Source organism: Rhinolophus hipposideros (assembly GCF_964194185.1).
Source record: "Rhinolophus hipposideros genome assembly, chromosome: 26".
Taxonomy (NCBI): domain Eukaryota; kingdom Metazoa; phylum Chordata; class Mammalia; order Chiroptera; family Rhinolophidae; genus Rhinolophus; species Rhinolophus hipposideros.
The window spans coordinates 14,389,983-14,417,252 of record NC_138072.1 but is presented as its reverse complement, the minus strand read 5'-3'; the positions used below and the strand labels follow the sequence as shown (position 1 = coordinate 14,417,252).

The 27,270-nt window shown below is 52.9% G+C and overlaps 2 protein-coding genes across 3 annotated transcripts in view; one reads left to right on the top strand and one right to left on the bottom strand.

Annotated features, from left to right (window-relative positions):
* Positions 1–8,551, top strand: part of ITPKB (inositol-trisphosphate 3-kinase B) — a 92,876-nt gene extending 84,325 nt beyond the window's left edge. For both annotated transcript variants that reach the window (XM_081039428.1, XM_081039429.1), the window contains exons 5-8: positions 802–1,006; positions 3,062–3,163; positions 4,777–4,848; positions 5,429–8,551. In XM_081039428.1, the coding sequence (XP_080895554.1) occupies positions 802–1,006; positions 3,062–3,163; positions 4,777–4,848; positions 5,429–5,650 (601 nt within the window). In that variant the 3' untranslated portion in view covers positions 5,651–8,551. The remainder of the gene's footprint in view (positions 1–801; positions 1,007–3,061; positions 3,164–4,776; positions 4,849–5,428) is intronic.
* Positions 8,552–18,803: 10,252 nt separating this feature from the next.
* Positions 18,804–27,270, bottom strand: part of STUM (stum, mechanosensory transduction mediator homolog) — a 50,253-nt gene continuing 41,786 nt past the window's right edge. The window contains exon 3 of the mRNA XM_081039477.1: positions 18,804–25,702. Coding sequence (XP_080895603.1) covers positions 25,668–25,702 — 35 coding nt within the window. The 3' untranslated portion in view covers positions 18,804–25,667. The remainder of the gene's footprint in view (positions 25,703–27,270) is intronic.

Sequence of the window (27,270 nt, the reverse complement as noted above, 5' to 3'; positions counted from 1 at the left end):
AGTCCTGCACTGTCCCTGCTGCTGTTACCCCACCAGTGTCCAGGGGACCCCTCCTGGTTCAGTGGGCAGGCCCAGCCTGCTTGTGCAAAGGGCAGGGCAGTGAGCCATTTGGTTGGCTGTGTTTTCTCCGGTTTTTCTTCTACTGGGGGCTCAGGTGTGAGGAGGAATGTCTGGGCTGAGGCCTGCTGTCCATGGGGCAAAATTAACCGGGGATGTCTCTACGATAGAACAAAGGCCAAAGAGCCCCAGGCTTTTCCTCCCTACCTGGGCTTCTCCTCCAGCACTGTGGCTCCTTCAGAGGCCACCTTCTGGCCCAACCTTTGTACTCAAGATTTCTCATCTTGGAAAGAGCCAGAGACCTTGAAGTGCCTGCTCAGCCCTTCAGGCTGCCTGAGAACTGGGGAGATGGGTGGGGTGGGGGGACAGAATGAGCTCTCCGTCCCACATAGGTGCTGGCTTCAGAAGCGCTTCACCCCAGCAGGATGAGGGGAGGGGCAGCAGGAGAAGCCCAACTAGCCCACCAAGCTACCCTGCTGCCTCCTTGTCTCCTCTGCTGGCGCCTGTGAGGTTCCCCTAGCAGGAAGAGCTCCGTAGGCTGTGCCAGGCCTTCCCGGTGGTCTTGGAATGAAGCTGTCCCCATGCAGCAAGGCCACTCCTGTCCTCTACAGTCAGGAGCCAGTCCCTCCCCCAGCAGATGTGCACCCATCCTGCTGGAGCCTGCCTTGATGAAGCTGACTGCAGCCCCTCACAAGGCACCGGTGGGCGGGCCGCAGCCCTCATGTGACCTCTTCTCCCACACAGGACCTACCTGGAGGAGGAGCTCACCAAGGCCCGCAAGAAGCCCAGCCTCCGGAAGGACATGTACCAGAAGATGATTGAGGTGGACCCTGAGGCCCCGACCGAGGAGGAGAAAGCGCAGCGGGCTGTGACCAAGCCGCGGTACATGCAGTGGAGGGAGACCATCAGCTCCACGGCCACCCTCGGGTTCAGGATCGAGGGCATCAAGGTAAGGCCAGCCAGGTGCTTCCTGAGGCTGCCTGGACCACCCAGCTCCCAGGTGCAGAAGGGATGGGGGCTCGGACTCTGCCAGCATCTACCCCAAGGGTCCTGGCTGCTGTAAGCTTCCTCCCCTCACAGGCCCAGGGTGTGAGCAGCCAGCTCCCAGGACAGACATTTGGAGAAATCTTCAGTCTGGGGACAGGTGGGATGGCCACGTAGGGGGCTGGGGCAACACAGCAGGTGTGGCTTCTAGTTCTGCCAGCAGTCAGCTCTCTGCCAAGGACTCTACGCTTAGCCCAGAACACGCTGGGCACTGAGAATCCATCCAGGAGCAGCCAATAGGGAGAGCTGGCTCATTCTGCCCATGTCCCCAAAACTGGGGACTGGCGGTGAGGTGCAGTCAAGGGAGAGAACCCTCTGGCTGCCTTTGACCCCCAGGCAGGCAGGACCAAGCACTGCCCCTCTGTGTCACCACATACCCCTAGGGAGGCGGCCCTGACGCCACCCCCCAACTTCACAGCACCTCACTCTCCTTTCCTCTTCAGTCTCCTGAGCGGGGTCTAAGAATGCTCTCCTCTCCCTATGTCCTCACTTCGGGATTTGAAGAGCCAGCTCAGACGTGCATTCACCCCTCGGGTCTCTGGCACCGTCCCTCCACGGCAGATGGTGGGCCCTCAGCATTCTGTCTGTTGTCTGTCCATTCTCGGCCCACATTGTCCAGACCGAGAGTCAGGGCTGGTCGGCTGGGAGCCCTACCTCAGGCTCCGCAGCCTCTCAGCAGTTGGCATTTAGGTAGGAGGGCCTGCAGTTGGTGCGGTCTTGCTTCCGATGGTGGCAAGTGGGGGGGAAAGTGTTCACCTTCCCCCGGGACAGCTGCTCTGTGAGCTCGGGGCCGGGAAAGCCATTTGCCTCCTTCCTGTCTTCTGAAACCAGTTATCTTTTTTTTTTTTTTCACATCCAGCCCTCAGGCTGGATGCAAATTACATGCTGGTCTTTCTCCCCTTCAAGCGCATTTCCCTTTATCTGTTTGAAACAATCCACATTTCCCTTCACCTCTCCCTCTCAAGCTGGACGTTCTGCTCTTTGGCCGTTGTCCAGCTGCAGGAACAGCCAACGGCTCCTCTTCTTGGACTGAGGGCCACCAGCTCTGAGAGAAGCCAGTGTCTTCGCTAGCAATCCACCTGCCTCTTGAGTCCCTTGGTTTAGGAAACATCCCTCAGAGGCCCCACGGGAAAGGCTCAGCCAAGATGCGCGTCCACCCTGCGTCCACCCGCAGCCCAGGACCCCCAACCTGTTCTTTCAGAGGCAGCCACATTGCTTTCCTTAATCTCTAACCTCGCGCACAGGCCCACATGTGGCGGCTCCTAGAGAATCCATCCTTTCTCACCCTTTGTCCCTAAAGAACTGCTTTCCTCCTAGAGGAGGTAAGCTCCACATGCTGCCCTGGAACAGCCTGGAACAGACGTAGAGGCGGGTTAAGAGAATGGAGTGATTTCTCATGCTGGGTAGACCCGAGAGCAGAGGTGGGCGGGCAGTATTATTTCTTGGCTTTCAGGAAACCTATGATAAAAGATCTTCAATTACAAAGGGAGTTGAGCTGAACTTGGGGTAGGGAGTGTCTCTCCTAGCGGGCGAGGGAAGGTGCCTCTGGACTGCAGGGACCGTCCAGCACTCGGGTTCTGGGGCCAGGCCCCTAGTGGAAGCTGAGGCCTGTCCATCTCTTGGAACCCCTGCTGCTCATACTGAGCAGGGGCTGCTTCCACAGCTTCCATTCTCTGTCCACACGCCTCTCACACTTCCAGGCCTTTCCTGCTACTCTTCACTCCACCTGAACACTGGTGCACTGACCCAGGGCCCCGGACAGGTTCTCTTCTCCTGTGCCCCCCGATTAACCACCATGCAGCTGGTCGTGCAGGCGCCGGCCTCCTTGTTCCATGCTTGGGCACCTCGCTGCCCCAGGGTTAGTCCTGGGCTCGGAGTGGCTTTCTCAGATGCTGGGTGGGCAAGTGGAGTGCCTGCCCGTGGACCCTCAGCTGACCCTCTCTTGGGTTCTCCTTCTTAGAAAGAAGACGGCTCAGTAAACCGGGACTTCAAGAAGACCAAAACACGGGAGCAGGTCACCGAGGCCTTCCGAGAATTCACTAAAGGAAACCGGAACATCCTGGTGAGTGAGGGCGCCCCTGATGGGGGAGCCTGTCGGGCAGGGTAACTACCCGCTCTGGAAAGTCTTGCCCAGACCCAGACTGACCCAGGCCACAGCAGTGGCAGCCACAGTGCCCACGCGGAAAATCCTGGACCCAAACTTCTTCTTGGAAGGTGAAGAAGAAGGTGATGTGGTGTGAGCCCCATTCGGTGGGTAAACAGGGACACTGGGTGAGCACTCGCTCACGCTTTCCCTTAGCTGTCAGCCCCACAGCTTCCGAGAGTGTTCTCCATTCTCATGAGAGAATCCTTTCCATCGCTGTGTTTCTTTGGTACCCACTACCTGCCAACTGTGATGGTGAGTGCGTATCCAGTCCTCGTAACAGCGCTCTGGGGAAGGAAACTGCAGCCTTGGAAGCTAAGAGGTCAAGGACACACAGCTGGGTGAAACGGATTTACACAGGTGGGCCGGCAGCTACCGGTCCCAAGCTCTGCAGTGCTCCCAGGCTTGGCCGGGCCTCTACCCAGCTGTGAGGCTGGGTGAGGGAAGTATACCTGGGGGGTCACTTGTCCTCCCCAGCAAGAACTGGCCGGCTGTCTCTGTGGTATACATGGCAGAAGTTCAGGGCGAAGTGGCCTCCTACTGCAGCAGCAGGCAGGGTGGACGTTGCTCTGATCCTCCCATCGTAGGTGGGGAGTGTCGAGCCTCTGCACCCCAGGGGCTGGGCACCCTGTGACAGAGACCCAGTCACAGCAGGGACGTGGCACTGAGAGAGGCACCTTCTCCTGAACAGGCTCCCAGGGCTGCCGGGCAGGGAGGGGTGGACTAGATACCTTTTCTCCCAGAAGACTCAACGCCAGCTGGAACTGAGAACCCTCCCTTCCTTGTCTGGCCGGGAGACTTCCCTTGGCCCGTGGCGAGCACCGAGGCTTCGGTCATGGAGCACATACCCCGACTCTTCCATAGGCTGCCCCTCTGGGCCCTGGGTCAAGCTCCTTAGCAAAGCCTGCCACAGAACGCACGTTTCCTGTGCCTCGATGAGAGCTGTTCATTCCTGGTCCTCAGCTCCAGGCTGACTCTGCTACAGATGGGCACTGAGGGACCGTGTGTGCCTGTGTGCGACAGGCTTCCCCAGCGGTCCCCAGGGGAGGCAGGCACCCCTAGGGCCAAACAGTCAACCCAGGTTTGGAGGGCTCTGTGGAGAGGCCCCTGGCAGAGAGATTTGTGGTCTCCCACTGGCTCTGTCCTTTCAAAAGTCAGGGCACTGAAGTTTGTATTCAGGAAGACACCATGGCAACCAGGCTCTTGGGATGCTGCCTGCCTCTACACTGCTGGCATTCCAGAATAAACTTAACCTTCATGCGAGGAGCTCCTGGAGGCTGCTCTGGAGCTGTGCCTCCCGGCCCCGCCTGCTCGCAAAGCAGTGCACATTGGAGGAAGCATGGGACCAGGAGCCAGCCAGCCTGCTTCTCGGGCTGGCTTCATTTCTAGGTGCTTCGTTTCTAGATGAGGAGGTTGGAATAAATGATCAAGGTCCCTCCTACTCTGACACTCTAATGGGCCGCATGGAGCTTCAGATCCACCCCACACACACACCCTCAAGTGTGTAAAACTAGTCATCTTTCTGTTCCCAGATCGCCTACCGGGACCGGCTAAAGGACATTCGGGCCACCCTAGAAGTTTCTCCTTTCTTCAAGAGCCACGAGGTAGGCCTTAGGCTGTTGCCGGCTCTTTGGTGCAGGACCCAGCCTCAGAGACCCTGCTGGGCCTATCGGCCCAGGGTTTGCAGAGGTCGTGCTGCGGGCATGGGGGTTGACATGGGCCTCATTGCCTCGTGCAGTGTGTGTCATCTCTTTGTCTTTCTCCCTTTCACACAGGCAGTTGCTCAGGGTGTTGGGGAGTCAGCGTCTAGGAAGGGAAGGGGAAGGCCCCAAGGTGTAGCTGTGGTCGGAAATAGTGGAAAGTGTGCAGGCTGGATGGGGGGGGAACCTGCCATGTGGGCCTTGCTCCTTGCCACACCGCCCACACAGAAGGGTGCTTGCTATTCTGGAATTGGATGTCCTATGCTTCCCCCCGGCCCCCCACCCCCAGCATGGTCACTGTCCTGTGGACTCTGCTGCCCAGGGGAGAAGGGGGGGCAGAGTTGCAGGCTCTGGGCCTATCCTGAGTGACCGCTCCTCGTTTCATTCAGACCTCAGGCTTTTCCAAGTCCCCTCAAGTGCAAGGCTGCAGGGAGGGGGCTCCGTGGTCCCTTCCTGCTCCCTTCATCTCCCTGCCCCTCCACAGGTCATCGGCAGCTCGCTCCTCTTCATCCACGACAAGAAGGAACAGGCCAAGGTGTGGATGATTGACTTTGGGAAAACCACACCGCTGCCCGAGGGCCAGACCCTGCAGCACGACGTCCCCTGGCAGGAAGGGAACCGGGAGGACGGCTACCTCTCGGGCCTGAACAACCTCATCGACATCCTGACGGAAATGTGCCCGGGTCCCGGCGCCCCTCTTGCCTGAGGACACCCCGTGCCCACCTCACCGCCACTCCCGGTCTCTTTTCTTCCCCTTTGCTTCCTTTCTTCTTCATTTTTCTTTCACTTCTTACCTGGGTGCAAGCCCCAGAACTGACCCTCCCAAATTGCACTACAAGACACTTTGTAGACGAGAAGACAAGGTTTTCCAGTAACTTTTGTAATTGAGGGGCTTGGAGCTGGGGTTTCCACTTCTCTCCATAAATAGCATCTCCCACTAGAAGAGTAAGGCATGAAGGGTAGGCCAGTAGATCTGGCTGAGGCCGGCCCCCGAGGCAGGCTACCTGTGGGCACCTGCTGCCCCCTGGTGGCAGGCGCCATTATCACCGCTGCCCCGCACAGCCCATTTCTGCCCCATCCTCCCAGCCTGGCAGGGGCTGTTAAGAGCCCCTGTTCAGCAGGTGCCTGATGCCAGGCTTTCTTGTGGTTCGGACACAAAACCACTAGGAGCCGCATGTGGGCCATGAGTAAAGCACTCTCTGCTTAGCAGCCCAGGGGCTCCCAGAGACCTGGAGTGGCCTTCGTAAGGCTGCTAAAGCCAGGCCCTTCACCGTCTGGTTGAAACCATCCAGCTTTGGTCCAGACCCAGGAGCCAGGAAAAGGCCTGAGCCGTCTTGGCTGTGCTCTCTGATGTTGGCTTTCCCAGTGGGGGGGAGGTAGGAGCTGGGTTCTACCTGTGGTGATTGCCCATGAATTTGGAGGTACACTCTACAAACCTGAGCTTCCAGGGTTATCCCCCACCCCCAAAACTACTTGTGCCTCCCACTCCCCACCTTGATGTGGCAAGGCCCGGGGGCTGAGTGGGAGTGGGCCAGGGTGCAGGCAGCTGCCCGGGGAAGAAAGAATGTGCAGAGGAAACTCCTAACCTCTCCCACCTCCCCGGTGCCACGTTGGGCCTGCCTGCAAACCGGAGGTTCTCTCATGAGGTCCAGAGTCCCTGCAGTTAGTTACAGGCAGGGCTTCAGGCCAGGGCCAGGCAGGGAGGAAACAGGAAGCTGGCTTACTGGCTTTTTTGTTTCCCCCCACCCCCACCTCCTGAAATAAGTCTTAATGGCCTGAAGCGCTTAGACCCATAGTTCCCAAATGTGGTGTGGGCAGCTTCCAGAGCGTGTAGTGGGTGCCAGGGGGTGTTCCAGGTATCTCTTCCTGGAATTTCTAGGTGGCTTCGAGATTCGTGGGGAACCAAGTGTAAGCCTTATTCTAATTGTAAGGCAGGTAATTCTATATTATTGCGAAGAATGTAAAATTTACATGACTTTTAAAGACATGTAATTCTGGCTATGGCCATTTGTGCCCCCAGGTGTCCCCCTTTGCTGTCTTAGGAGAGTTGGGGACAAAACCAACAGGCAATGGGGCCAGTTGCTCCAGAGGGAGCTACTTCAGGTCGTAATGGAGATAGTGTGCTCCCAGGTGTGTGTGCCTGGAGGGACCAATCCGAGGGAGGGCTTCCTGGGCCGCCCTGTCACCCCAGGGTCTCTGGGGGAACTGTCAGCTCGCCCACGTGACACCTAAGTTTCCCCTTTCGTCCTGGCTGAGTGACGGTTGCTGGGGGCGGAGGGTGGGCCTCAAGGATGTGTAAGTTCAGATTTAAAAAAAGGAAATCACTTCTCAGCTTCTGGCACTTGTTCAAAACAGTGGTGAACTCTGGTGTGGGCTGACAGCTAAAGGTCACCCCCCGCCCTCCCGCCCCTGTGGAGCACAGGGGACCTCGTGACAGCACGTGATCTTGGAAGGCAGGCGCACGGGGGCTGTCGTCACTTGTGAAACTTGTGAGTTAGAAGGGACCCCGGTGGTCTGTGTGCAGCTTTCTGGGAAGGGATATCATTAATTCAGACATCAAATTTCTACACCTATGGGCTGGCCAAAAGTTCTCCTCCTATCTGTGAAAAAAGTTTGCTAAAGCAAATGAATGCTATGAACAAAAATTACCGGGACCAGCTGCACCTACTTAAGAGAACAAAATTTCCAAGCACTTTAAGCAAACACCTGTTGTTTGCAAACAGTGTGCTAATATGTAAATGATTTGTTTCTTAAAGGAGGCCCATGAGGCCTCTTGTTGGCAGTACTTTGCTTTGGGTTACATTATATATGTGAAAGTGGAATAAAGTGACATCTTTTTAGGGTTATTCTATTACTTAGGGGTTCTGGGTTTTTGTATTTACTGTGTTAGTTCTCCTCTTTCACACCTAGTCTATCTCCCAACCCTTACCCCCTTTGTCCTTGCACCCCCTTTGGCCCAGTGGGATAAATGGATCCTGGAATGGAATTTTCCAGAACTCCTGCCCAGGCTGTCTGAAAGACCTCTGTTGTCCCTGTCCTGCCCCCATCCCCACAGCGTTCTTGCTGTTCAGCACTGCTTAGCCTTCAAGGAAGGGTTCTCAACTGCTCCCGTTCCAGACTGCCTTTAGTGTCATGTAAGAAGTTTTTAAGTTATATTTATTTTGTTGGTTTTTTAAATTGCACAAAACACTAAGACTAAGAGGCTAGATTCTGTTTCTCCTTTAAAGCTCTGCCTTCTTTCTGAACTTCTGTCCTGCTTGGTGGGAAGAGCCTGGACGCAGCCCTGGTGCCTCTTCACCCCACCCCACCCTCCACCCCCACCCCAGGCAGGCTCTTTCCTCCCTTAGCTGTATTTAGCTTTGAGTTTCTCTGCATCCGGTCAGCCCCTGTGTGTACATAACACATGCGCCTTCTTGGGAAGCAGGGTGTTCACCCCTTGCAATGCCTTTTCTCTGGAGGAGAAGCCTCCCCAGAGGTTTCTCCTTCTCTCTGCAGCCCTCTCCCCACGGCACGTTGGAGAAAACTGAACTGTTACAAACCCCCGTACAGTGCCTGTCAGACAGACTGCAGCCACTCTGTACCTTCCTGAATAAAGGCCTGGAGACCATGTGCTGTCTGCGGTATGTTTCTTCTGACCCCAAGCCCACGAGAAGTGGTTCAGAGGTGGGGGGCACTTTGGAAGCTGGAGGATTGAGTTGGGGCTGTGACGACCCCTGGGCATGGAGTCAGATTGGGTAACATTTTAGTCTGCAAAGGATTGAATCACTCTTCAAAAGTTAAAAATCTGCTCCATTCTTCCCCCCACAAAAAAAATGGTTGTTAGGGGTGGAGGGCGGGACATGAGGATGTATAACGTCAGATTTTTAAAAAGGAAATCACTTTTAAGCTTCCTTGTTCACTTTAAGCGCTTGTTCAAAATAGTGGTGAACTCCTATGTGGTCTTTTCTACCTTCTCCACAAAACCTTTATTTACGTAGTAGCTCAGGGACATCAAACAGCCACAAAGAAATGCTCCATCCCAGGCTGGGGAGACCTCTACAGTCTTTGGATGGGCAGCTCACATTTGTAGTCCCCTTTTATCCCCATATCAACTCCATGAACAAGGCTGTGTTGTCTCCATTTTACAGATGGGAAAACTGAGGCTTAAGAAAGACCAAACACCTTGACTTGGGTAATACAAGTGAGGAGCAGGGATTCAGATCCAGAATTTGTCTGGTTTCAAAAACAATTCTGTCTCCCTCCCTCCCTGGAGAATGGAAGGCAGAGAGCTTGTGTTATCTTTGCCAAGATTCCATGTGCTAAGCACCGGACTTGGCACAGCATTTGGCACCCTCATATATGATGTGGGCTGGGCTGGCAAGGAATAAGGGGGAGCAGGAACCCCTGCAGCACATCAGAGATTCACCACTGTCTACCCTGTACTTCCCTTCAGGACTCTCCCAGCTCTGCCTGCATGTTTGGAGGTTTCATTTACAGAATTCTGTATTTGGGGGGGTGTCCTTCCCTTATCTTGAAAAATTATAGGACAAAAGTACAGAAAAGCTACAGGACTTTTGCACCTTCTGTCTCTTCTGCCCGGGGTGCGTTCCCCAGGTCATCACGTGGTAACTACGGTAACGTCAGATTCTCCCATCGGTATCTTAGCTCTGTAGGTTCCCACCTGCATCCACTCAGGTTCACCCTGGGATCTGCCCATGCCGGTGCCTGTGTAACCTTAAAGTCTGGGGGACTTAATTCCCCATGGAATAAACCTTGCACCAATGGGAGAAAAGAACAGGTTGATAGGTCTTTTCTTCTTCACCTCCCACCCCACTGATGGGTACAGCCTGACCGGCTTTCCAGTGGGCGGCCCCATGAGATCCAGCAGCCAGGAGCACTTAGTAGGACCACCATGATCACTATCCTTGTATCGGTGCAACCTGACCTTGACCCTTACTTGCTTGGGTTGCACTCTAAAAAAAAACAGTAGGAGATAAGCCTCCCCTCAGGCTCTGCTCACAGGAGAACCCGAACAGACTTAGGTCTTGGCTCAGATGTTGCCTCCTTGGAAAGGACTCTGAACGCCCAGCTAAAGCAAGGCTACCTCAGCCACTCTCTCCTCCAATGCCTGTGTTACCTGTCACAAACCTGTGTTCACAGCCGTCTACCGGTCTCGGGGTCCGTTTCCTCTATTGCCACATTGCTGAGGGCAGGGATTTGATCCTGTAACTGCTCTTTCCTCAGTGGCTAGCAGTGCCAGGCACGTGACAGGTGCTTCATAAATGACCAGGGTGCCTGAGCCATCGCAGGCAGCTGGGGTGCATGGACATCCCTTCTTCGGCAGGAGAAGACAAACTCCCAGTTGGGTGGGTTCCGGCCTCTCCGTCCTGTCCTCCAGTGAGCTCATCCTGAGCCCCCTATGGCCGTCACTCCTCAGTGTCTTTCTCTAGACCTCGCCAGTACCAGTGAAGGACTAGCAGAGACGCTCGACACACACTTTCTGAACTGAGTGAGTGTCCGTCGGTCTTCACCTCACAATCCTTTCCCTCTGTGATCACCTACCAGAGCTTTGCGATCAGCCCCAACCGTATGTGCCACCCTGTGGTCACTAAACACTGCCCCTGTGTCCACGCAGGCTTCTCTGACCAGCTTCCTATGCCCACTCCCCAGACTGACTGAGACAATGCTTCACGCTTCACCCCTCAGCGCCTCTGCCCGCTCCCCCTCTTTAGCCACACACAAGACAGGAGCTCCTCTATAACGAGGGGCATCCAGTCCCTCTCAGCTTCTGCACCCCCTCATCCTGCTAACTGAGCGTGGACCGCACACGTCCCCTAGAGCTGCTGGCCATGGGGAAAGGACTAGAACCCTGGCTGTGCAGGAAGGGCTTAGAGGAGGCTGAGCACCACCAGGGCACGGGGCCCCTGGATGGGCCAGAATTGTCCTCTGGCTCAATGAATGGCGTCTTGGGACTTGCTGCCCCCTTCAGGCCAATGTCAATGGCCGAGGCTGCCCCCTGAACCCTGCCTGCCCTTTGGAGAAGGAATCAGCATGTGAACCAAATGAAGCTCCCGGGAGCCCCTGTCCACAGCCCCACCGCATCCTGCGTGGAGAGCATGGGTGGGATTTTGTATCACCCCAACTCGGCCCCGTAGCTTCAGAAGGGCTTGACCTTGGTCCCACTGGCTGGGAGGGGTGCCGCCTCTCTCCCTCAACATATCTCATAGGGACTGGACTGGCTGGGAATCTAGAAAACAGCCTGAACAGTCGCTCACGTGCTTACAGCCCTTGGGAGCGTCTTTGCTCCTTAGGTCAAGGGGCGAGTTTGAGCACTCTGTCAGCTGCACTGACAACCTACCCCACTTACACTGGGAGCTGGGGAGGTCCCCATGGGATGGCAGAGGAGCTTCTGGGCTCACTGTGAGATGAATCTGGGCCCACACTCTGTTACCTCATGGACTCTGAGAAGCTCGTCTCTAACCACAGGGCCATGCGGACATCTCAGGTCTCAGGTAGCATTGTCAGCACAGACCCCAGAACACTGATGTTGGCTGCCGCAACGGGAAACTGCAGACCCTTCTAGAAGTAAGTCAGCTCACAGACTCAAAACCACTGACTGAAGGCCTGCCCCACGTCTCACCTTCCACGTCATTCCAGTTACCACAGTGAAGACCGTGGTAACTGCTACGGTCACCTTCCTTCCACCAGCAGTGGAACCCCTATTACCTTCAGCCTAGTGGGCAATCCAACTTCAAAGGGGAGGAGAGTTGAAAATAACAGACTCCCTGAGGGTGTGCAGGGGGTTTGCTGGGGAGTACCCAGCTGCCTTGGTGACAAGGGGGCTGTCTTCAGACCAAGGAACAGAAGGAAAACCTCCTTGAAGCAGTTTGAGAACCAGCAGTAGGAAGAAGGCCTCAGGGACGGACTGGGAGACCCACGCCTGCCTCTAGGTAGCTGTAGCCCAGTCAGCCCTGGGACCTCTCCTCCCTACGTCTGGTAGGGACCCAAGGTCAAAGGGGAGGGGATCTTTACTGAAGTCTGGGAAATCACTTGGCTTAACACAGCGGTTCTTCACCTTTTGGGGATCAAAGATGCCTTAGATAATTAGAGGGAGCTCTGCACCCTCTTCCCAGAAAAATGCCTGTATGCGTTACACAATGTTATATCCAAATTCAGGGACTCCTAGACAGCCCCTAAAGCCCCTTGATAAATCCCCAGGTCGTATATGGGCCCCATCTTAAGAACCCTTGGCTTGTAATAGTCCTTTCCAATAATACATATTGACGCAGGCCCCTTCCCCTCACTGCATGGACATTTCCATGCATCAGAAACCCGCCTGACTCTGGCCCCTCTCTTTCCCCTCCTATAACTATCTAGCCTCTGAACAAGTATCACCTTAGAACTAGGGCCCATCTGTTTGTAAATAAAGCTTTATTGGAAAGAAGCACGCCCATTTCTTTATGAACTGTCTATGGCTGCTGTCCACTAAAACAGCAGAGTTGAGTAGTTGCCAGAGACTTCTGGCTGCAAAGGCTAGAAAAATCCTTTTATAGAAAAATCCTCCAACCCCTGCCTTAGAATAACGGTGACCACTGATGAAGAATTACTACCTGCCAGGCACCACACTGGATGATTTAAGGCTCAGTAATTTAATTCTTATAAAAGCTTCATGAGATGAGATTTGTTAACCCCATTTGGAACATAAGAAAGTAGAGGCACAAAGAGGGTAAGTAACTTACAGACCCAAGCTTTGAAGCAAAGCTCAAGATCTTTCCAGATCCTGAATGACTGAGTGTCCTGAGCCGCAGGGCTCGTCTTGGCACCCGGCTGTGTCACAGGCTTGCTGGGACACCCTGTTGTCAAGCCCTGGGTCCTGGTTTAGGTGACTATCAAGCTGACCAGGCCCTGGGAATGTTGATGCCAAGCATAGCTCTCTCCTGGGGGCGGGGGCTGAGCTGCCGAGCCCAGGCCTTGGTTCCAGCCCCCAAGACCAACAGCCAGCCCGGGGGAGTCGGGGTGGGGACGCTGGATCAGGAGCTGTCTGACACTCGGGCACTGTTTGTTCTAGGCTTTGTGTGACCCTGCAGGGAGGCGTAGCCCACGCAGCCCTCTGTTCCTTCAAAGCATTGCGACACACAGACGCGGAGATTCACTATTGCTCCCCACAACACCCCTCAACAGAGTCCAGAACCGAGTTCATTTGCCAACTCGGGGTCTGGCTCACATGCCCTTCCACAGAAAACCCGAAAACTCATCTAAGTTCTCACAAACCTCACGAAACAACATGTGTGTCGTTTCTCTCTCTTGGCTGTGACAGCTGTGGCCTGTTCCTGGCATTTAGCGCACTGTGCTCAGGCCCGAGATGACAAATTCAGCAGAGAAGAGAGGAAGGGAATGGCAAATGCAGAGTGAGAAGAGGAATTTCACACTTTAACAAGATGGGAGGGCTTGCAGGGGTTTTTTGTTTTGTTTTCTAAAAAAAATAATAGTAATAACTAGCTTGATACAATACCAACAACAATAATAATATAAAAAAATGATGCACTTCCCTGAGTAGGTGCCTGTCTCGGCCAGCTCGGGCTGCCGTCACAAAATACCACAGCCTGGATGGCTTAAACAACAGAAGTTTATTTTCTCACAGTTCTAGAGGCTAGAAGTCCAAGATCAAGGATTTGGCTTCTGGTGAGACCCTCTTCCTGGCTTACGGCCGGCCACCTTCTCATTGAGTCCTTACAAGGCAGAGAGAGAGAACGAGATTGAGCTCTCTCCCCCTTCTTCTCAGGGCACCAGTCTTAGGACCCCTTCCCCCCAGTATGACCTTACTTAACCTCAGTCAGGTCCTCACAGGTCCCATCTCCATATACAGTCACATTGGGGGCTGGGGACTCAATATATGGATTGTGGGGGGGACACAAACATTCAGTCCATAACAGTGCCGCCTCTTGCTAACTAACATCACGTACTGTTTCCATCTCCACCTTCAGGCCTGTACCTCCCAAACTTGTGAATGAGTAAAGCTGTTCTGGGGTGTGGAGTCTGGGAGGGTAGGAGTGCAATGCTAATCTGTGGTTTTCAATGTGGCAAAAAGTATTTGGGTTATTTTAAAAATAGTTTCTGCAAATCATGGACAAACAGGATCAGACTGAGACAATTTGCTGTCGCCAGCAGCCCTGTTTTATTTCAATGGGGGGAAAAATGCCCAATTTTAATCATGCTTTCTGAAAACACGTGCTGGAGTGAAGTAAGACCATGGCCTACCCAGGCTGCTGAAATAGCAGGACCGGGTCAGGGGAGGGGAGGCTGCCCCCTTCTGGACAGTCTGTGCATTTAAGTTACAAGGTACCTGCTGCAAAGGAAGGTGTCAGAAGTTCACTTACAGGTATGAAGACCCATTGCTCAGCCAAGCTCCTCTCCTGTCCCCCAGGAATGCCCTGGGGAAGAGAAAGTTTCCTTCCTCTCAAGGCTTCTCCCGGCCTAGTTACATCTTTGGCCTGATAGTCTATTGATATGGTGAATTGCATCGATTCGTTTTCAAATCTGGAACCAGTCTTACATGCCCAGGATAACCCTCACGTGGTTTGAATATAGAGGGATACCAGGAAACTCTCTGGTCTGAAGGAAATGCTCCATGTGCTCATTGTGTCGTGGTTATACAGCTGTGTGTGTTTGACAAATTGTACACAAGACTGTGTACAGAACTGTAAAGGGTGAATTGTACTGTATATAAGACATTACGTACAGTAAAACTCAAAAAACCTGACTAAAAGTTAATGGATCTCCGATATGAATTTTAAAAAGGCCTGGACCATAAAGAAGAGGAAAATCACCCACTATCCATGTTAGAGTCTGGGAGTAATTCTTTCTGCGTTTCTTTCTTGTGCGTCATCACCATGTATCCTGTGTCTGCTTTGTACCAGCTCTAGAAGGCATTACTCATGTGTTGTCTTAGTAATTCTTCAACATGGTTGCGATTTACAGAAACCAAGCGCAATGGTCAGTTCTGTGTGTCAACCTGGTGTTGCTGTGAGGTATTTTATAGATGTGATTACAGTCCACTTCCATAGGGCAGTTGTGGGGACAGAGCCTGGAGAGCAGTTTCCAGGCTCTCGGCCTCACGTGGAAAGGTGCTGGCTCACGTAGTAGATGGCCATCCACTGTGACTAGTTGGCCATCAGCTGTTACTGGTTAGCCATTAGCCACTGATATAACTGCCGTGGCTGAGCTAGCAAGCACGGGTTGCAGTTAGCAAGTGAGGTTGGTTGGCAGAGAAGTGGACAGCGGGTTGTGGATCGTGTGGCTCCTGCTTCCTGTGTCTCCAACCCAGCCGCCGGCGAGAATATAACGGTATGACTCCCCTACCTATGGCTCTGTGGGTGTTCCTTTTTGGCCTCACCATCTGTTGCGTTCTTGTGCGGGGAGCGGGAGCTGAGACCCCGTATGACACCCTGCATGACAGCAGTCCAGACCAATTCCCATAATTCCATGTCCTGAGAAGTCTTCCACAGGCTGGGCCCACACAGCCAAGGAAGCAGTTGAGGCCATTGATCTGCAGTGACTTCTTTCCTTACACCCTGGACCATGGAACAGGCAGCATTTTCCACCTCTGCAATGTTGCCAGAGTCGCCCCTTAATGACCTGGGGCCCCAGGACTCCGGGCTGCCATATGACCACATCGAACCATGACTCTTAAGTCTCACAACAAAGAAAAAGCCCCTCAGTGAAATGCATTCACTGAAATTATGAGACACTTTGAAAATCTATGTCAGGCCACCAAAGTGTCACCACCCCTTCCTGACATGTGGCTGTTCCTCTCCTTCCAATTGTTTCCTCTCTTTCTGTCTAGCTTCTCTTGGGTCCAGATGAAATCCTTAGAAGCCCCAGGCCTGTGAACTTGTGCTTATTTGCATGGCTAAGTAACCAACATTTGAGATGGGCAGAAAGCCAATGGAAACACATTCTGCTTTTATACTAGGTGCAGAGAGGACTCTGCAGAAAATATTTTCCATTTTAGATAGAAGGTGGAGGTGGAGAGAGGGAGCCAATATGCAAGTGTGCTTCATATCAATTAACAATGTGCTGCTTCTACTAATTCCACCTTTCCCATGCAGGGAAGTTTGCCTGGAACCAGGCCAGGATTGACACGAGGGGAATAAAAATATTACAGGAGGTGGTGCTATTTGGGGGAGAGTTTCATGTCTGAAAAACCTGCTTCCCTCTGTGAAGTGACTTGAGTCAGAGGCCCTGCTTTGTGGAGAATTTTATGGGATTGGATGGCAGAACACTGGCTGAGGGTCAAGAATCTCAGAGAATTCTCAAGGGTTCGGAATGCTAAACTGGGGTTCCATTTTCATAAGGGCTCCAGAAGGAGATACTTAGACGTAGGTACTGAGACTTCAGCCCTGGTTTCTTATTCTTTAACTGGCCCCTCATGAACCAGCTGGCAACCCCCAGCAAGCAGCCTGAGATGCCTCATCAAGTGTCCCATAGGCTCAGCCTCGGGCGGGGGGGTGTGGGGTGTGAGTACACACACCTGGGACATCTACATTTACAATCGGGTTGATGGGAAAAGAAAGGGTGCATATATATTAACCTTTTCAGGAATGTTTTATATTTAAAAACAGTTTCAATTGAAATCATTGTACATGTATACAACTACAAGTTTTTTTCTTTAAATACTGTTCTCCAATATTGTCATTTGAGACAGAAGGGGTCAGGTAGAGTAAAAAGGGGGGAGGAAGGGGCTAGAAGGGAGGTCTGCATTGGGTACATTGTAGAAGTTCAGTCAATGATGGCTATTGTTCTTTACGGAAAGAACAGTGAAGACAGAATAAGTCATAGGAGACTTTGGGAGCAAATAGTTAGGATATTTTCTTGTTATGAGGGAGAGAAGCTCAACTTGAACCAGTTTACGGAAAGGAAGAAAAAAACGGAGGGAGGGAGAAAAGGAGGGAGAAGCACAGATGGCTCATGTGCTTCAACTGTGGCATGGTCCAGGCCAGTCGGAGTCTTGAGGATGATGGGAACGACCTTCTCCCTCCATCTCTCATCTTGTGTCTTGCTCCATCCTCACATCTCCATGAGGTGAGAACCTTGGTCATAGGTAGCTTCAGATGTCCACACTATAACCTCAGGGCCAAGGAGGAAAAACAGCTTTCCTGTAACTCCAGTTAAGAAGACCTCAGGAAAGACCCCACGATTGCAGGCTGGCTCAGCAAGAGGGCCAGTGCTATTGGCCTGGCTGGGAAGGAGTGGGTTCTGTGATTGGCAGCCGTCCCCAGAATCACGTGGGTTGAGTAGTGGGAGGAGCTAGGCTCTGGAACGGAGGGTGGAGGACAAAAAAGTTCCCAGTCCCTGGGGTTCTTGAGCTTGGGGGTGGGGGGTGGTCCAGAGAGGGTTTGGTGGGAAGGGGAGGGGAGGGCTGCATTCCACTCAGGGAGAGAGAGCAGCTGCAGATTCTGGGGACATTGCCATGTTGGGGGACAGGTGGCTCAAAGTAATAACAGTGATTTCTTTGTAATAAGATCCACACGTCACCACCTCCGCTTCTTCAAAAGATTCTGATGTGTTTCAAGTTTCCCCAGAACCAAAGGCAGGCCCTCCCTCCTGACTTCCGGCTCCCCTCCTGGCCTGGAACCACAGACAATGGGGATAACTTCTAAGTGTTTGAAAAGTGCTTATTTCTTCCACCAACTACATTCTGGAAAAGTTTTGAAAGTTTCTTTGCTTTTCAGAGGCTTGTTTTGTTGTTGTTTGTTTGTTTGTTTACATAACTATTTTAGGTGAAAGTATAAATATCCAGGGCTCTGACAGGAGAGACAGCTGCAGGTTCCCCCTCCGATAACTTTGCCCAAAGCCAGTTCCTTCCGGGGGCTGAACTCAGCATTGGTGGGTGGAGGAGGCACTAACTCAGGGGACATTCATGTCTCCTGGTTAATCACAAGGACACTGGGACTGTGCCTCCCAGAAACCGGGAAATGGGCGCGCGCTGGCAGCTGGGCCCAGGATATGCTGCTGCCCCTGAGCCATGCACGTGTACCCCATTCACGTGACCAGACATGGCTATCTCCTCTTTTTTGAGGGGTTCCTCCTTCTCCTCCTTTGCTATTGGCCAAGGGACTGTCTCAGTAATTCCTGGTTTATGTCACAATGTGAGAAGGCCTCAGGGACCTGGCTGGTGGCAGCTTTCCATTCCAGCTTCTCATGGGGCACTGGCCTATTGAAGTTGAGGGACAGTCATGTGACTGGAGGAGTGGAGCCATGCAGATGGGACACACCATCTGCTCAAGGAGCTGCCAGGCCTGCTGCTTCCTCAGCAGCTCTGTCCTCCCTCCCTCCTTTCCTCCCCTCGTTCCATCTTCCTTTCCATAAACTGACTCAAGCTGAGTTTCTCTCACGAGGAACAACAAGTCCTGGCTAATACATCTCCCGGGACCCTCTCTGCCCCAGGTCTGCGCTCCATGTCGCTGAAGGCCACGCACCTTCAGAATGGATCCACAGCCCTGCCCACGACCCAGCTCTGGCCTTCCCACCCCACCCACCTCCCGTCTCCTGCGTGCAGCTTCACGCGTGCTTTCCTGTGACTGGTCACACGCAAGCATAAACCTGTCTCAGAGCCTGGGGCCTGGGGGCGTAAGGAATTCTGCGGAGCAAATGCCTTTGTGTTGGTCACAGCCCTTCCCCTCCAGACCTGAGGAGAGCTCTTCAGGGGCTGCTCCCCTCCAGGAGAGAGGCACTGACTGGCTGTCCTTGGAGAAGGACAGCCTTCACAAATAGAACACACACCCACAGCAAACACTGTAGAGATGGAGTTTTTTAAGAACCGGTCAGAGACCTGTCCACTAATGAAAATGAGAGGACACAGAGATTTGAGAAGCCACCAGAAAGGTCACATGAATGTTTATTACATAGAAAAGAAGGGAAGGAAGAAAAGGTTTCCAAAGCCATTATTTCCAGGATTTAAAAAAAAAACAACACAAACTTGGAATGCCAAAGAGCCATCATGCTTTATATATTTATAATAGGAATGTATGTGTATATATATAAATATGTACATGGAGATATGTACAGAGGTTTTTATTGTCATACATGGTGTTTTTCATTACATGTACAGTAATGGTGCTTGAGTTATGAATTTCAAAGCTTGCAGAGCGCTGGAGAAATTGGAACCCTGCTCAGCGCCTATGGGGTGCTGTGGAGACCCCAGCAGCAGTTGGAAGGTCTGCCGGGGCTCGGTCCTGAGGGCTCTGGGAAAGCGAAGCTGCAGGCAGGCCTGGGCCCAAGCTGCAAGGTTTGGGCCAGGGCAAATCTAGAAACATCCCTGGGTTCCTGACATCAGAGGTTTCTTCCTCTCTTGGGACCAAGGAATGTTTTGGTCACTGGGATAGGCTGAAAAACCCCCTTAGCTGGATTGGATCCTGGGGGAAGCTGGTGGGAGTGGGGTGAGCCCCCAGTGGGTCTGGGTAGAATTGAATCAAGAAAGCCCTAGGAGGTCAGAGATGGGTCTTGTCAGAGAACTGTAGAAATGTACAGCGATTGATTTAACAGAAAGAAGAGAGACCCAAACACAGCCAGTCACAGTATCAAAAAATTACAGATCACAGCACAACACTCATCCAAATATGAATTCAGCTGATACGCACAGAACCGGTCTTGTTTTTATGTATGTTGTTTACAAAGATTTGGCACCTTATACAACAGTGTGGAGCTTAGCCTGTGAACGGGCCCAGCCCAGGGTTCCCACAGGGCGCCCAGGCCTTTTACCGCTCCACCACCTTCTCGGAACACAGATTAAGCGCTAACCCAGAAAGTGGGGCGGACATGACCTCCTCCCCCTTCTCTCCTCACTGCTTCCTACACTGCGGCAGGTGGGAGGGTTGTGGAAACAGAAAAGAGCCTCAGAAAAGAAGCATGTCTGCATCCCAGAAAATGCCCAGAAGAGATCACTGTCCCCCCTTCTCTGGGCAGAACCACCTCCTACAGAAGGCGAAGGTGGGATTGTGAGGGGTGAGAACAGCCAGGTGGGGTGGGGTGGGGGTGCTGAACCCATGGTCCCTGGAAGGAAGAGATCCAAGAGCAGGGTCCCTGGAGAGAGGAAACTGCTCATCTGGACCTCCCCCCACCCCCCCGGGGGGGGGGGGGTTGACAAGGGCAAAAAGTGCCACCAGCTAGAGCCCAGGCTGGAAGGAGATAGCTTCTGGATGGGGGTGGGGCCCCTTCTGAAGATGTTAAGTCCCAGTCCTGAGCCTCCAGACAGACTCTGTCTTGCATTTGCCCAGCAGTCAGAGGGGCTGCGAGGGTGTGTGTGAGAGTGTGTGCGCTCCTGCCCACTTGGTGCAAGTACAAAGGGGCAGTGAACTGTGGAATCCTAACCACTCTGGTGGTTGGCATTTTGGCAAATACAGGCAGGGAAAGAGGGAGAAGGGTTGGGGACGGAGATTCCGCAGCTAAATCCAAGCCAGAGACAGCTTGTACCAAAAACTCAAACATATACAAGTGGCACCTGAGTGAGACAGGATCAGGAGCGAAGCGTGCACGGCCAATGTTTCTGTTTTACTGGAAAGAGCCTCAGCGCAGGGCTGCCAGCCTCTGAGCCCACCAGGCTTGCTCAGGAGATAGCAGCCTCTCTCTCCCCCTCCGTCTCTGCCACCACCGGATGGGGCTCCTCGGAGAAGTGTGAAAAGTGATGGCTGCCCGGACCCCTCCTGTTCCCAGCCTATATAGATGGTTAAACTGAGACCTGAGGCAGTTGGAGAGACAACAGCATTGAGGCTGGAACTCATGCCCCGGGCTTCGGGGGCTTTAGGGGGTTACTGTGGTTGGGGTTTCCCCCACTTGTCATTAGAGGGGTTCATCCTATCTCTATGTGGGATTTAGGGTGGATCCAGGAGAGTCTGACCATGACCTTCCATGCCTCTCTGACCTCGTGAATATTCTGAAGCTCTGAGAATCTAACAGGAAGAAAACTGATAAAAATGCAGGACCCCAAGTAACACCCACCCACTTGTGCGGACCTAGGCCTCACCTTCCCTGACAGCCCAGCCTCCTCGCCCCCTACACAGAGCTCGCTGCAGACACAGGGTCCAGCCCCAGTCCTTGGGGAACGGCTCTCCGTCTCCTCCCGCTGCTCACCTTGCTGTTTCACCTGGGAAGGCTGGGGGCTGGGATGCTCTCCAGGAAAGTGGCATCTGGACCCGCTTAGCCCACACCAGTACCCACTGAGGGCTTGCTGAGTGCAGAACTGCAAAACCGGGAGGCCACACATGTGAAGCCAACACCCAGGGACGACGGAACAAGCCCTGCGTCTGTTCAGCCTCAGGTTGGGGGGAGGGACAGTCAGCAGATGGTCCCCAACACTTTCGCACTGCTTCCCAAGCCTGAAGCTCCCAACCACATACAAGATCCCATCTTTGGGGAGGGTCCATGCAGCTGAAGGGTGATTTAAAAGCGTTCATCCACCTCCAGTCCCTCTGTTGAAAGCCCTCCAAACAAACCAGCAAGAGGGAGTAAGAATAGTAAACAAGGCCTAAAACCACCAACTGGAGGATTTACATTTAAATTATACATCCCCAGGCAGTTTACACAATGCGTGAGGCTTTCTTTGCCAACATCACTAACATGATAAAAACAACCAGTGTCATTAAAGCCTGGGGTGGGCCTGGGAGCCGGATGGGGCGAAACAGGCAAAGCTGAAGTGACCCTCGCAAACTCTCCCCATCTGGGCAGTGTCAGGGCTTCACCAAAGAAAGTATTTTGGGGTTTCGTTTTGGATTTTAAAGAGCCAAGCTGGTCCCAGAAGGACCACCGTCAGCTCAGCCTTTGGAAGGTGGTCTGTGGGCTTTTGGATTCAGCCGCGCCTCACGCTGGCCTCAGGGCTCGCTGTCTGGGGCCTGTGTTTGGTCTTTTTCTCTGAGCACTGAGTCCCTGTTGGGGAAATGTCGATTGTGCGGCTTTCTTTCCTCTCAGTGCCCCCTGTTTGCATGTGTCCTCCCCATGGCTCCTTGGGCCTGGCTGGAGGGCCACCCAGCATGCTAACAACAGGGTGCGCTGTGGGATAAGACGGAGACCCTTCAGTTCTTTCTGAGGAGGTGTGTGTGTGTGTGTGTGTGTGTGTGTGTGTGTGTGTGTGTGTGTGACCTGATGACTTCTGAGTGGGCCAGGCCCCCTGAGGACCCTCTCTTTGCCCCCTGCAATCCCCCACCTTTCTGTGGCAGGGCTTGGTCACAGGCTCTAGAGTCAGCTCCAGCCCTATGAATCCTGGGTTTTGGGGGCACGTGGCTTCCTCTCTTGGCACCTCAGTTCTGCCATCTGAAAACACAGCTTGTTGATATCCCCTTGCCAGGCTGTTGGTAACGGTCATAGAAAATAAAATGCACCACCACACTGTAGCTGGGCAAAGGCCCAGCATCTGGAAGCTGTCATTGTCATTGGGGCCGATGCATGGGTCTGGGGCAGCAGAGGAAGGGCATCTCACTCCATGTCCCTTCCTTACGTCCCCTCAAGTGCATCCAAAGACTGGCTCTAGGCCTGCCGCTTGTCAGGCCAGGGCTGGGGAGGGCCACGCAGGGTCGCTCCGGCCTGCAGCCCCCAGCAGGCAGGAGGGGTGCCAGACAGGACCAAGAGCCATCTGCTTCCTGTTGCTTCCATGGGGACCCTGGCCTTTCCAGCCTGAAATCCTGCTCTAAAGCAGGTCAGCACTTAAGGTCCAGGGCAACAGTCTCCATATCCACAGGACACACCCAGGCTGCCAGGTGGCTCATTCTTGTACTACTCTGGCTCAAGGGAATTGCGACTCTGGTCTGAGTGTCCCAATTAGGTCCTGGAAGTATCTCATTCACTGTGACGTTCTTTACATCCCTGTCACACACACACACACACACACCCACCCCCAAAACCCAGGGCCAGGGAATGTCCTATGGAATTCTGACTGATGAAAGGCCAAACCTGAAATGTGCCCTGTGATTTCTAGACCATCCCAGCTCTGTCACCCAAAGGCTGTGCATCAACCAAGCACTTGCTGGCACGAGAACCTTACATTTCAACTGGCTGGCATTTAGTAAATTAACTCTGGCCCTCTAACAGCCTGAGTCACCAGCTTACACTACTCAAAGTATACTGGCCACTGTTCCTTATCTAACAAAGATGATAACGCTGAGCTAATTTAGAGGGGTGTTATTTTGAGTTGATTCCACCCACCTGGCAATCCTCACACATTCACTGTTCACAAGACAAGCAGAGGTCCTCTTGGTTTCTTCCATACATCAGTTAAATGAAAAGGGGCTTCCTCCTGCAGTTGATATCTTCTCAAGTTTGGAGATGACCTTCCAAGCACACAAACTCCTGAATTAAGCCACCCCACCCTGGGACTCATGGTGACATTTGTCACTCAAGAAAATCCCACCTGTGTCTGGATTGTCACTAAACATGTGACAAAAATTGCTACCTCTTCTCTACCCCCTCAGCAGCCACCCCCAGCCCCAGCCCGGAATATAAGATTGTCTCTCTCACTTGTGGAGGCAGCCCCCACCTGAAACCTGTCATCACTCCAGGGAGACAGGCAAACTCTGGGAGCTGTTTGGGGTGAGGGCTGTGGGCTGGCGCTGGAGCATTGTTTCGTCAGCTGAAGCTGTTTTATCTGATTCTAGGGGAGGCTCCGTGCTTTGGCACCGCGTCTGCCAAGAGCCAACAGCCAGCCTCCCCCCAAGTGCGCCCCTGGCCTGGAGGACCTGTCTTCACACAGCGAAAGGGTCTGGCGTTTTGACCACACCAAATCTGGTCCCACGCCTTGAAAACACAGAGGCTTCCAGACATGAAAGGAGCAAAAATGGCCTGCGTTGGTGTCAGGAAGAAAGGAGGAGAAAGAAGATAAAGCTGCTTCTAGGTGTTCAGAAAGTGCAACCCAGCCCCCAGCAGCGATGGAGGAGGGAAGAGAGATGTTTATTAAAATTAAGGGGTGACAGCAGGTAGGATCCGGCCAGCAGCCGACACCTGCCTCCGAATCAGGGCCCATGGGGTGGGGGGTGAGTAGCTAGCTAGCTGGAGGGGATGTCAGGGAGTTGTCCAGGCCACAGGGACCCCAAGGCCCACTTCCTGCCCATACTGTAATTAGAAAACCCAGTGGATGGGTGGGTGGGCCACTGGCCCAAGTAGGGGGTTTAAGAACAAAGACTATACAAGCAGTGGCCCCCAAAGGGGCTCACAGTGGAGCCAGCGGGCCTGTCCAGCTGTGGGCTCCCCAGGCATTCCCACCCAGCACAGAAAAAAATGGCCAGACAGGTCACTTCTCCAGCTCTGGCCAAATTCTGACTGAGCCCCTGATAGACAGGAAGAAAACACTCAGAAAAGGACACACCCAACGACACAAAGTCCAGTAGGGTAGAAACGGAGCTTGGGGCCATTCCCACAGTTTAGTAATTCTTATGTTAGAATGAAAATGAAAAGAAAACAGACGTGTAAATGTCTGCCTTGCCAATATCATTTTGGAGCTCCTTTTTCTTCATTTCAGATTGATCCGTGACCCATAGCAGCCTGGACAGCTTCTGCTGGTTCCTGCCTCCAGTGGGATCTGACCATAACCATCACAGAGGTATCTGAAAGGGCCCAACAATCCCTTTGCCCTGGGAGGAATCGCTTTGTAACAAAGATTTCACTCTAATGCATCTTTTGCAAGAAGGATTTCAAAGATCCAGAACCCTGGACAATTTTTTTGCCATTCTAAAACCCCAAAAGTTCTCAAGTGGTAAGTTTTCTCCCATAACTGATTTAGTGGTAAATCTGAGCTGAACCCAGGTGAGGCTATTTGCTGTCTTTCTTGATGCCAATTAGCCTGACTAGCCACATGTTCCCTGTAGACACACAGTCACTGTTCGGTGGTAGAGAGCTGCTCCAGACTCTGCAGGGTGTTAGAAAATGTAGGGTAAATGGCTCCTATTCTCTTTTTCAGATCCAAAATGTCTGCGTTCAGAGAACCATCCACTCCAAAACTTTCAGAAAAAGGACTGTGAACCAGCAGCGGTGTTAAGTGAAATGTGAAAGGCTGCCAGCCCGGCTCACTCAGACCTGGGCAGGGAATGCTGTGTCTGAAGCTCTGATGATTCTAGCAGTTTTGCCCCAAGGATGGGACCACAGTCCCCCTCCCCAGAGAAACAAAGGTCAAAACACATAGGCCCAGAGATTTCAGTGGCAAGGAGGTGGGGGCAGGATCAGGACACAGCGAGGAGGGGATTTGTGTCCCACCACCACCACCACCACCACCATCACCACCAGAGCTGAGGGCATAGTAGGCCTGTGCACTTCTGACTGGAGACTGTCCATCCTCACTCTCGTCCTGGTGCTGCCCTCAGGAGACCACTCCGGCAGAGGAAATATCCCCCACAGTCCTGCCCCTTGGTGAGCCCCTGCTCAGCTGGACGGGGCCCTTGCAGTGGGCAATGCAAGGCTAGGAGTATGTGGGATGAGGGGGAAGCAGGAGCAGGACCATTCCAGCCTCTCTGTCAGCACTCCTGTCTCTACCCCACTCCCTACCCCCCTGGAGATGCTCTGGGCGCCCGTGCCCACAAGGAGGGCTAGCAGCCCTCAGAGCCTGCTGAAAAAAGCAGATGTGTTTTCAAAATAAATAATATTTTTAACCCCCCCATTTCCACTCCAAACCCAGGAACAACAGAAGAGGAGATGGAGAGGTCCTTGTGCCTGCCGCTGTTGGAGGTGGCCCTCACAGGGTCACGCTGAACTTCTCGGCTGCCCCGGGCTCACAGCTGCTGTGGGATTCCCTGTTCCTTGTAGCCTGTGAGGAAGAAGCAGAGGAGAAATGGCTAGACACCCACTTCCTTCAAGATTTCTCCAGGAGGTACCCGCAGGCTAGAATATGCCGCTCTCGGGAGATCTTTTTCACATAGAGGTATAAATGACTGCTATAGTCAGGGTCCAACTTTCCCAAGGGCATTGGCTTTTTAATGGGAAACAAAAGGATGAAGGGAGAATTGTGGAGCTTTGGGTTTAGTGGGGATATCTGAGAGGAGGGTATCTGCCATGGGGGTTTGGGAGTTTATCATTGATAACCTCTTGAATTCACACCTCTGAAGCCACTGCACACAAGTGGCCCCACCAGACTGGCCTGGAGTGATTTCCAAATGCAGAGCTTTGGGAGAAGGTGCCAGGAGGGAGACAGCATACAGAAGGGAATAACCATGAGTGTGTGTTCAACCAGCTGGACGTCTGTGACACAGGCAGAGGTGACTGAGGGCTTTGAGTCTTTAAATCATTGGCTGTAATTAGGAGGCCATTGGGAAAAATGAACCACTATTGATATTAGGGAATTATTGTTAATTTATCTGGGTGTGAAAGGGAATTATGGTTACATTTTTTAAAAAAGATAACTACTGAAGTATTTAAGGATGAAATTATGAGTCTGGAATTTTCTGAATGATTACCCCCTGTTAACTGGTAATTTAGCCAGCAGAGGCGCTCCAGTGGACTTAACCGGGTTTTTTCTTTTTATCAGATTAGTCATCAATTTTAGGTGCTAATAATCCAGTGCTGGGGGTAGGGGAAGACATGGGGAGTAATAGATGAAATGGGAGTGGCCATGAATTGACAATTGTTGAAATTGGGCCTGTAGGGACTCATTATACGAGGTCCTCTACTTTTGCTTATGTTTAAACATTTTCCAAAATAAAAAGCTAAAAATAGAAGCCCGTTGACCAACTGAGAGAAGCAGTGGGTGGGGCAACGTAGGGAGGGCCCCAGGCAGCCCAGGCTCCAGGCCGGGCACCCATCAACAGACTCACCTTGGGAAACTTGGGAGCAGCACGAGATGTGCGGCAGCATGAAGAGGAGAAAAAAAAGAAAAAAAGAGTCTGTAAACAGAGACCAGAGGGGCTGCCTGAAATATGAAAACAGGGCGGCTGCCTGAGGGACAGGACAGGGGTGTGTTCAGTGTTCACAATGACCAGCCATACAGCTGGCGATCAGCCCCATTGGTGTGTGGGCTTGGCTGCAAGAGTGCACAGTGAGGGATCTCCCCTCCTTAGGGGTCATACCTACTGAGACACCCCCAAAAAGCTCTCTCCCACTCGCGCCTTCCCTCCATATCTCAGCCCAGCCCACTCTTCTGCTCTCTTTCTGCCCCTCTCACTTCCTTCACCCCCAACCATGTTTGCCTTGAGATGAATTCTGGATGGACCTGAGGATGAATTCTGAGGAGGGTCAGCTGCGAGAACCTAAAGATGTTAAAGTGATCCCTCCTGGCCTCAGCACAGCTCTGTCTGAGCCATGTGATTTGCCCTTATACTGGTATCGATAGGAGCCACATATGTAAAACCTAATGCTTTGGGAAAGACCCAGACCCAGGGA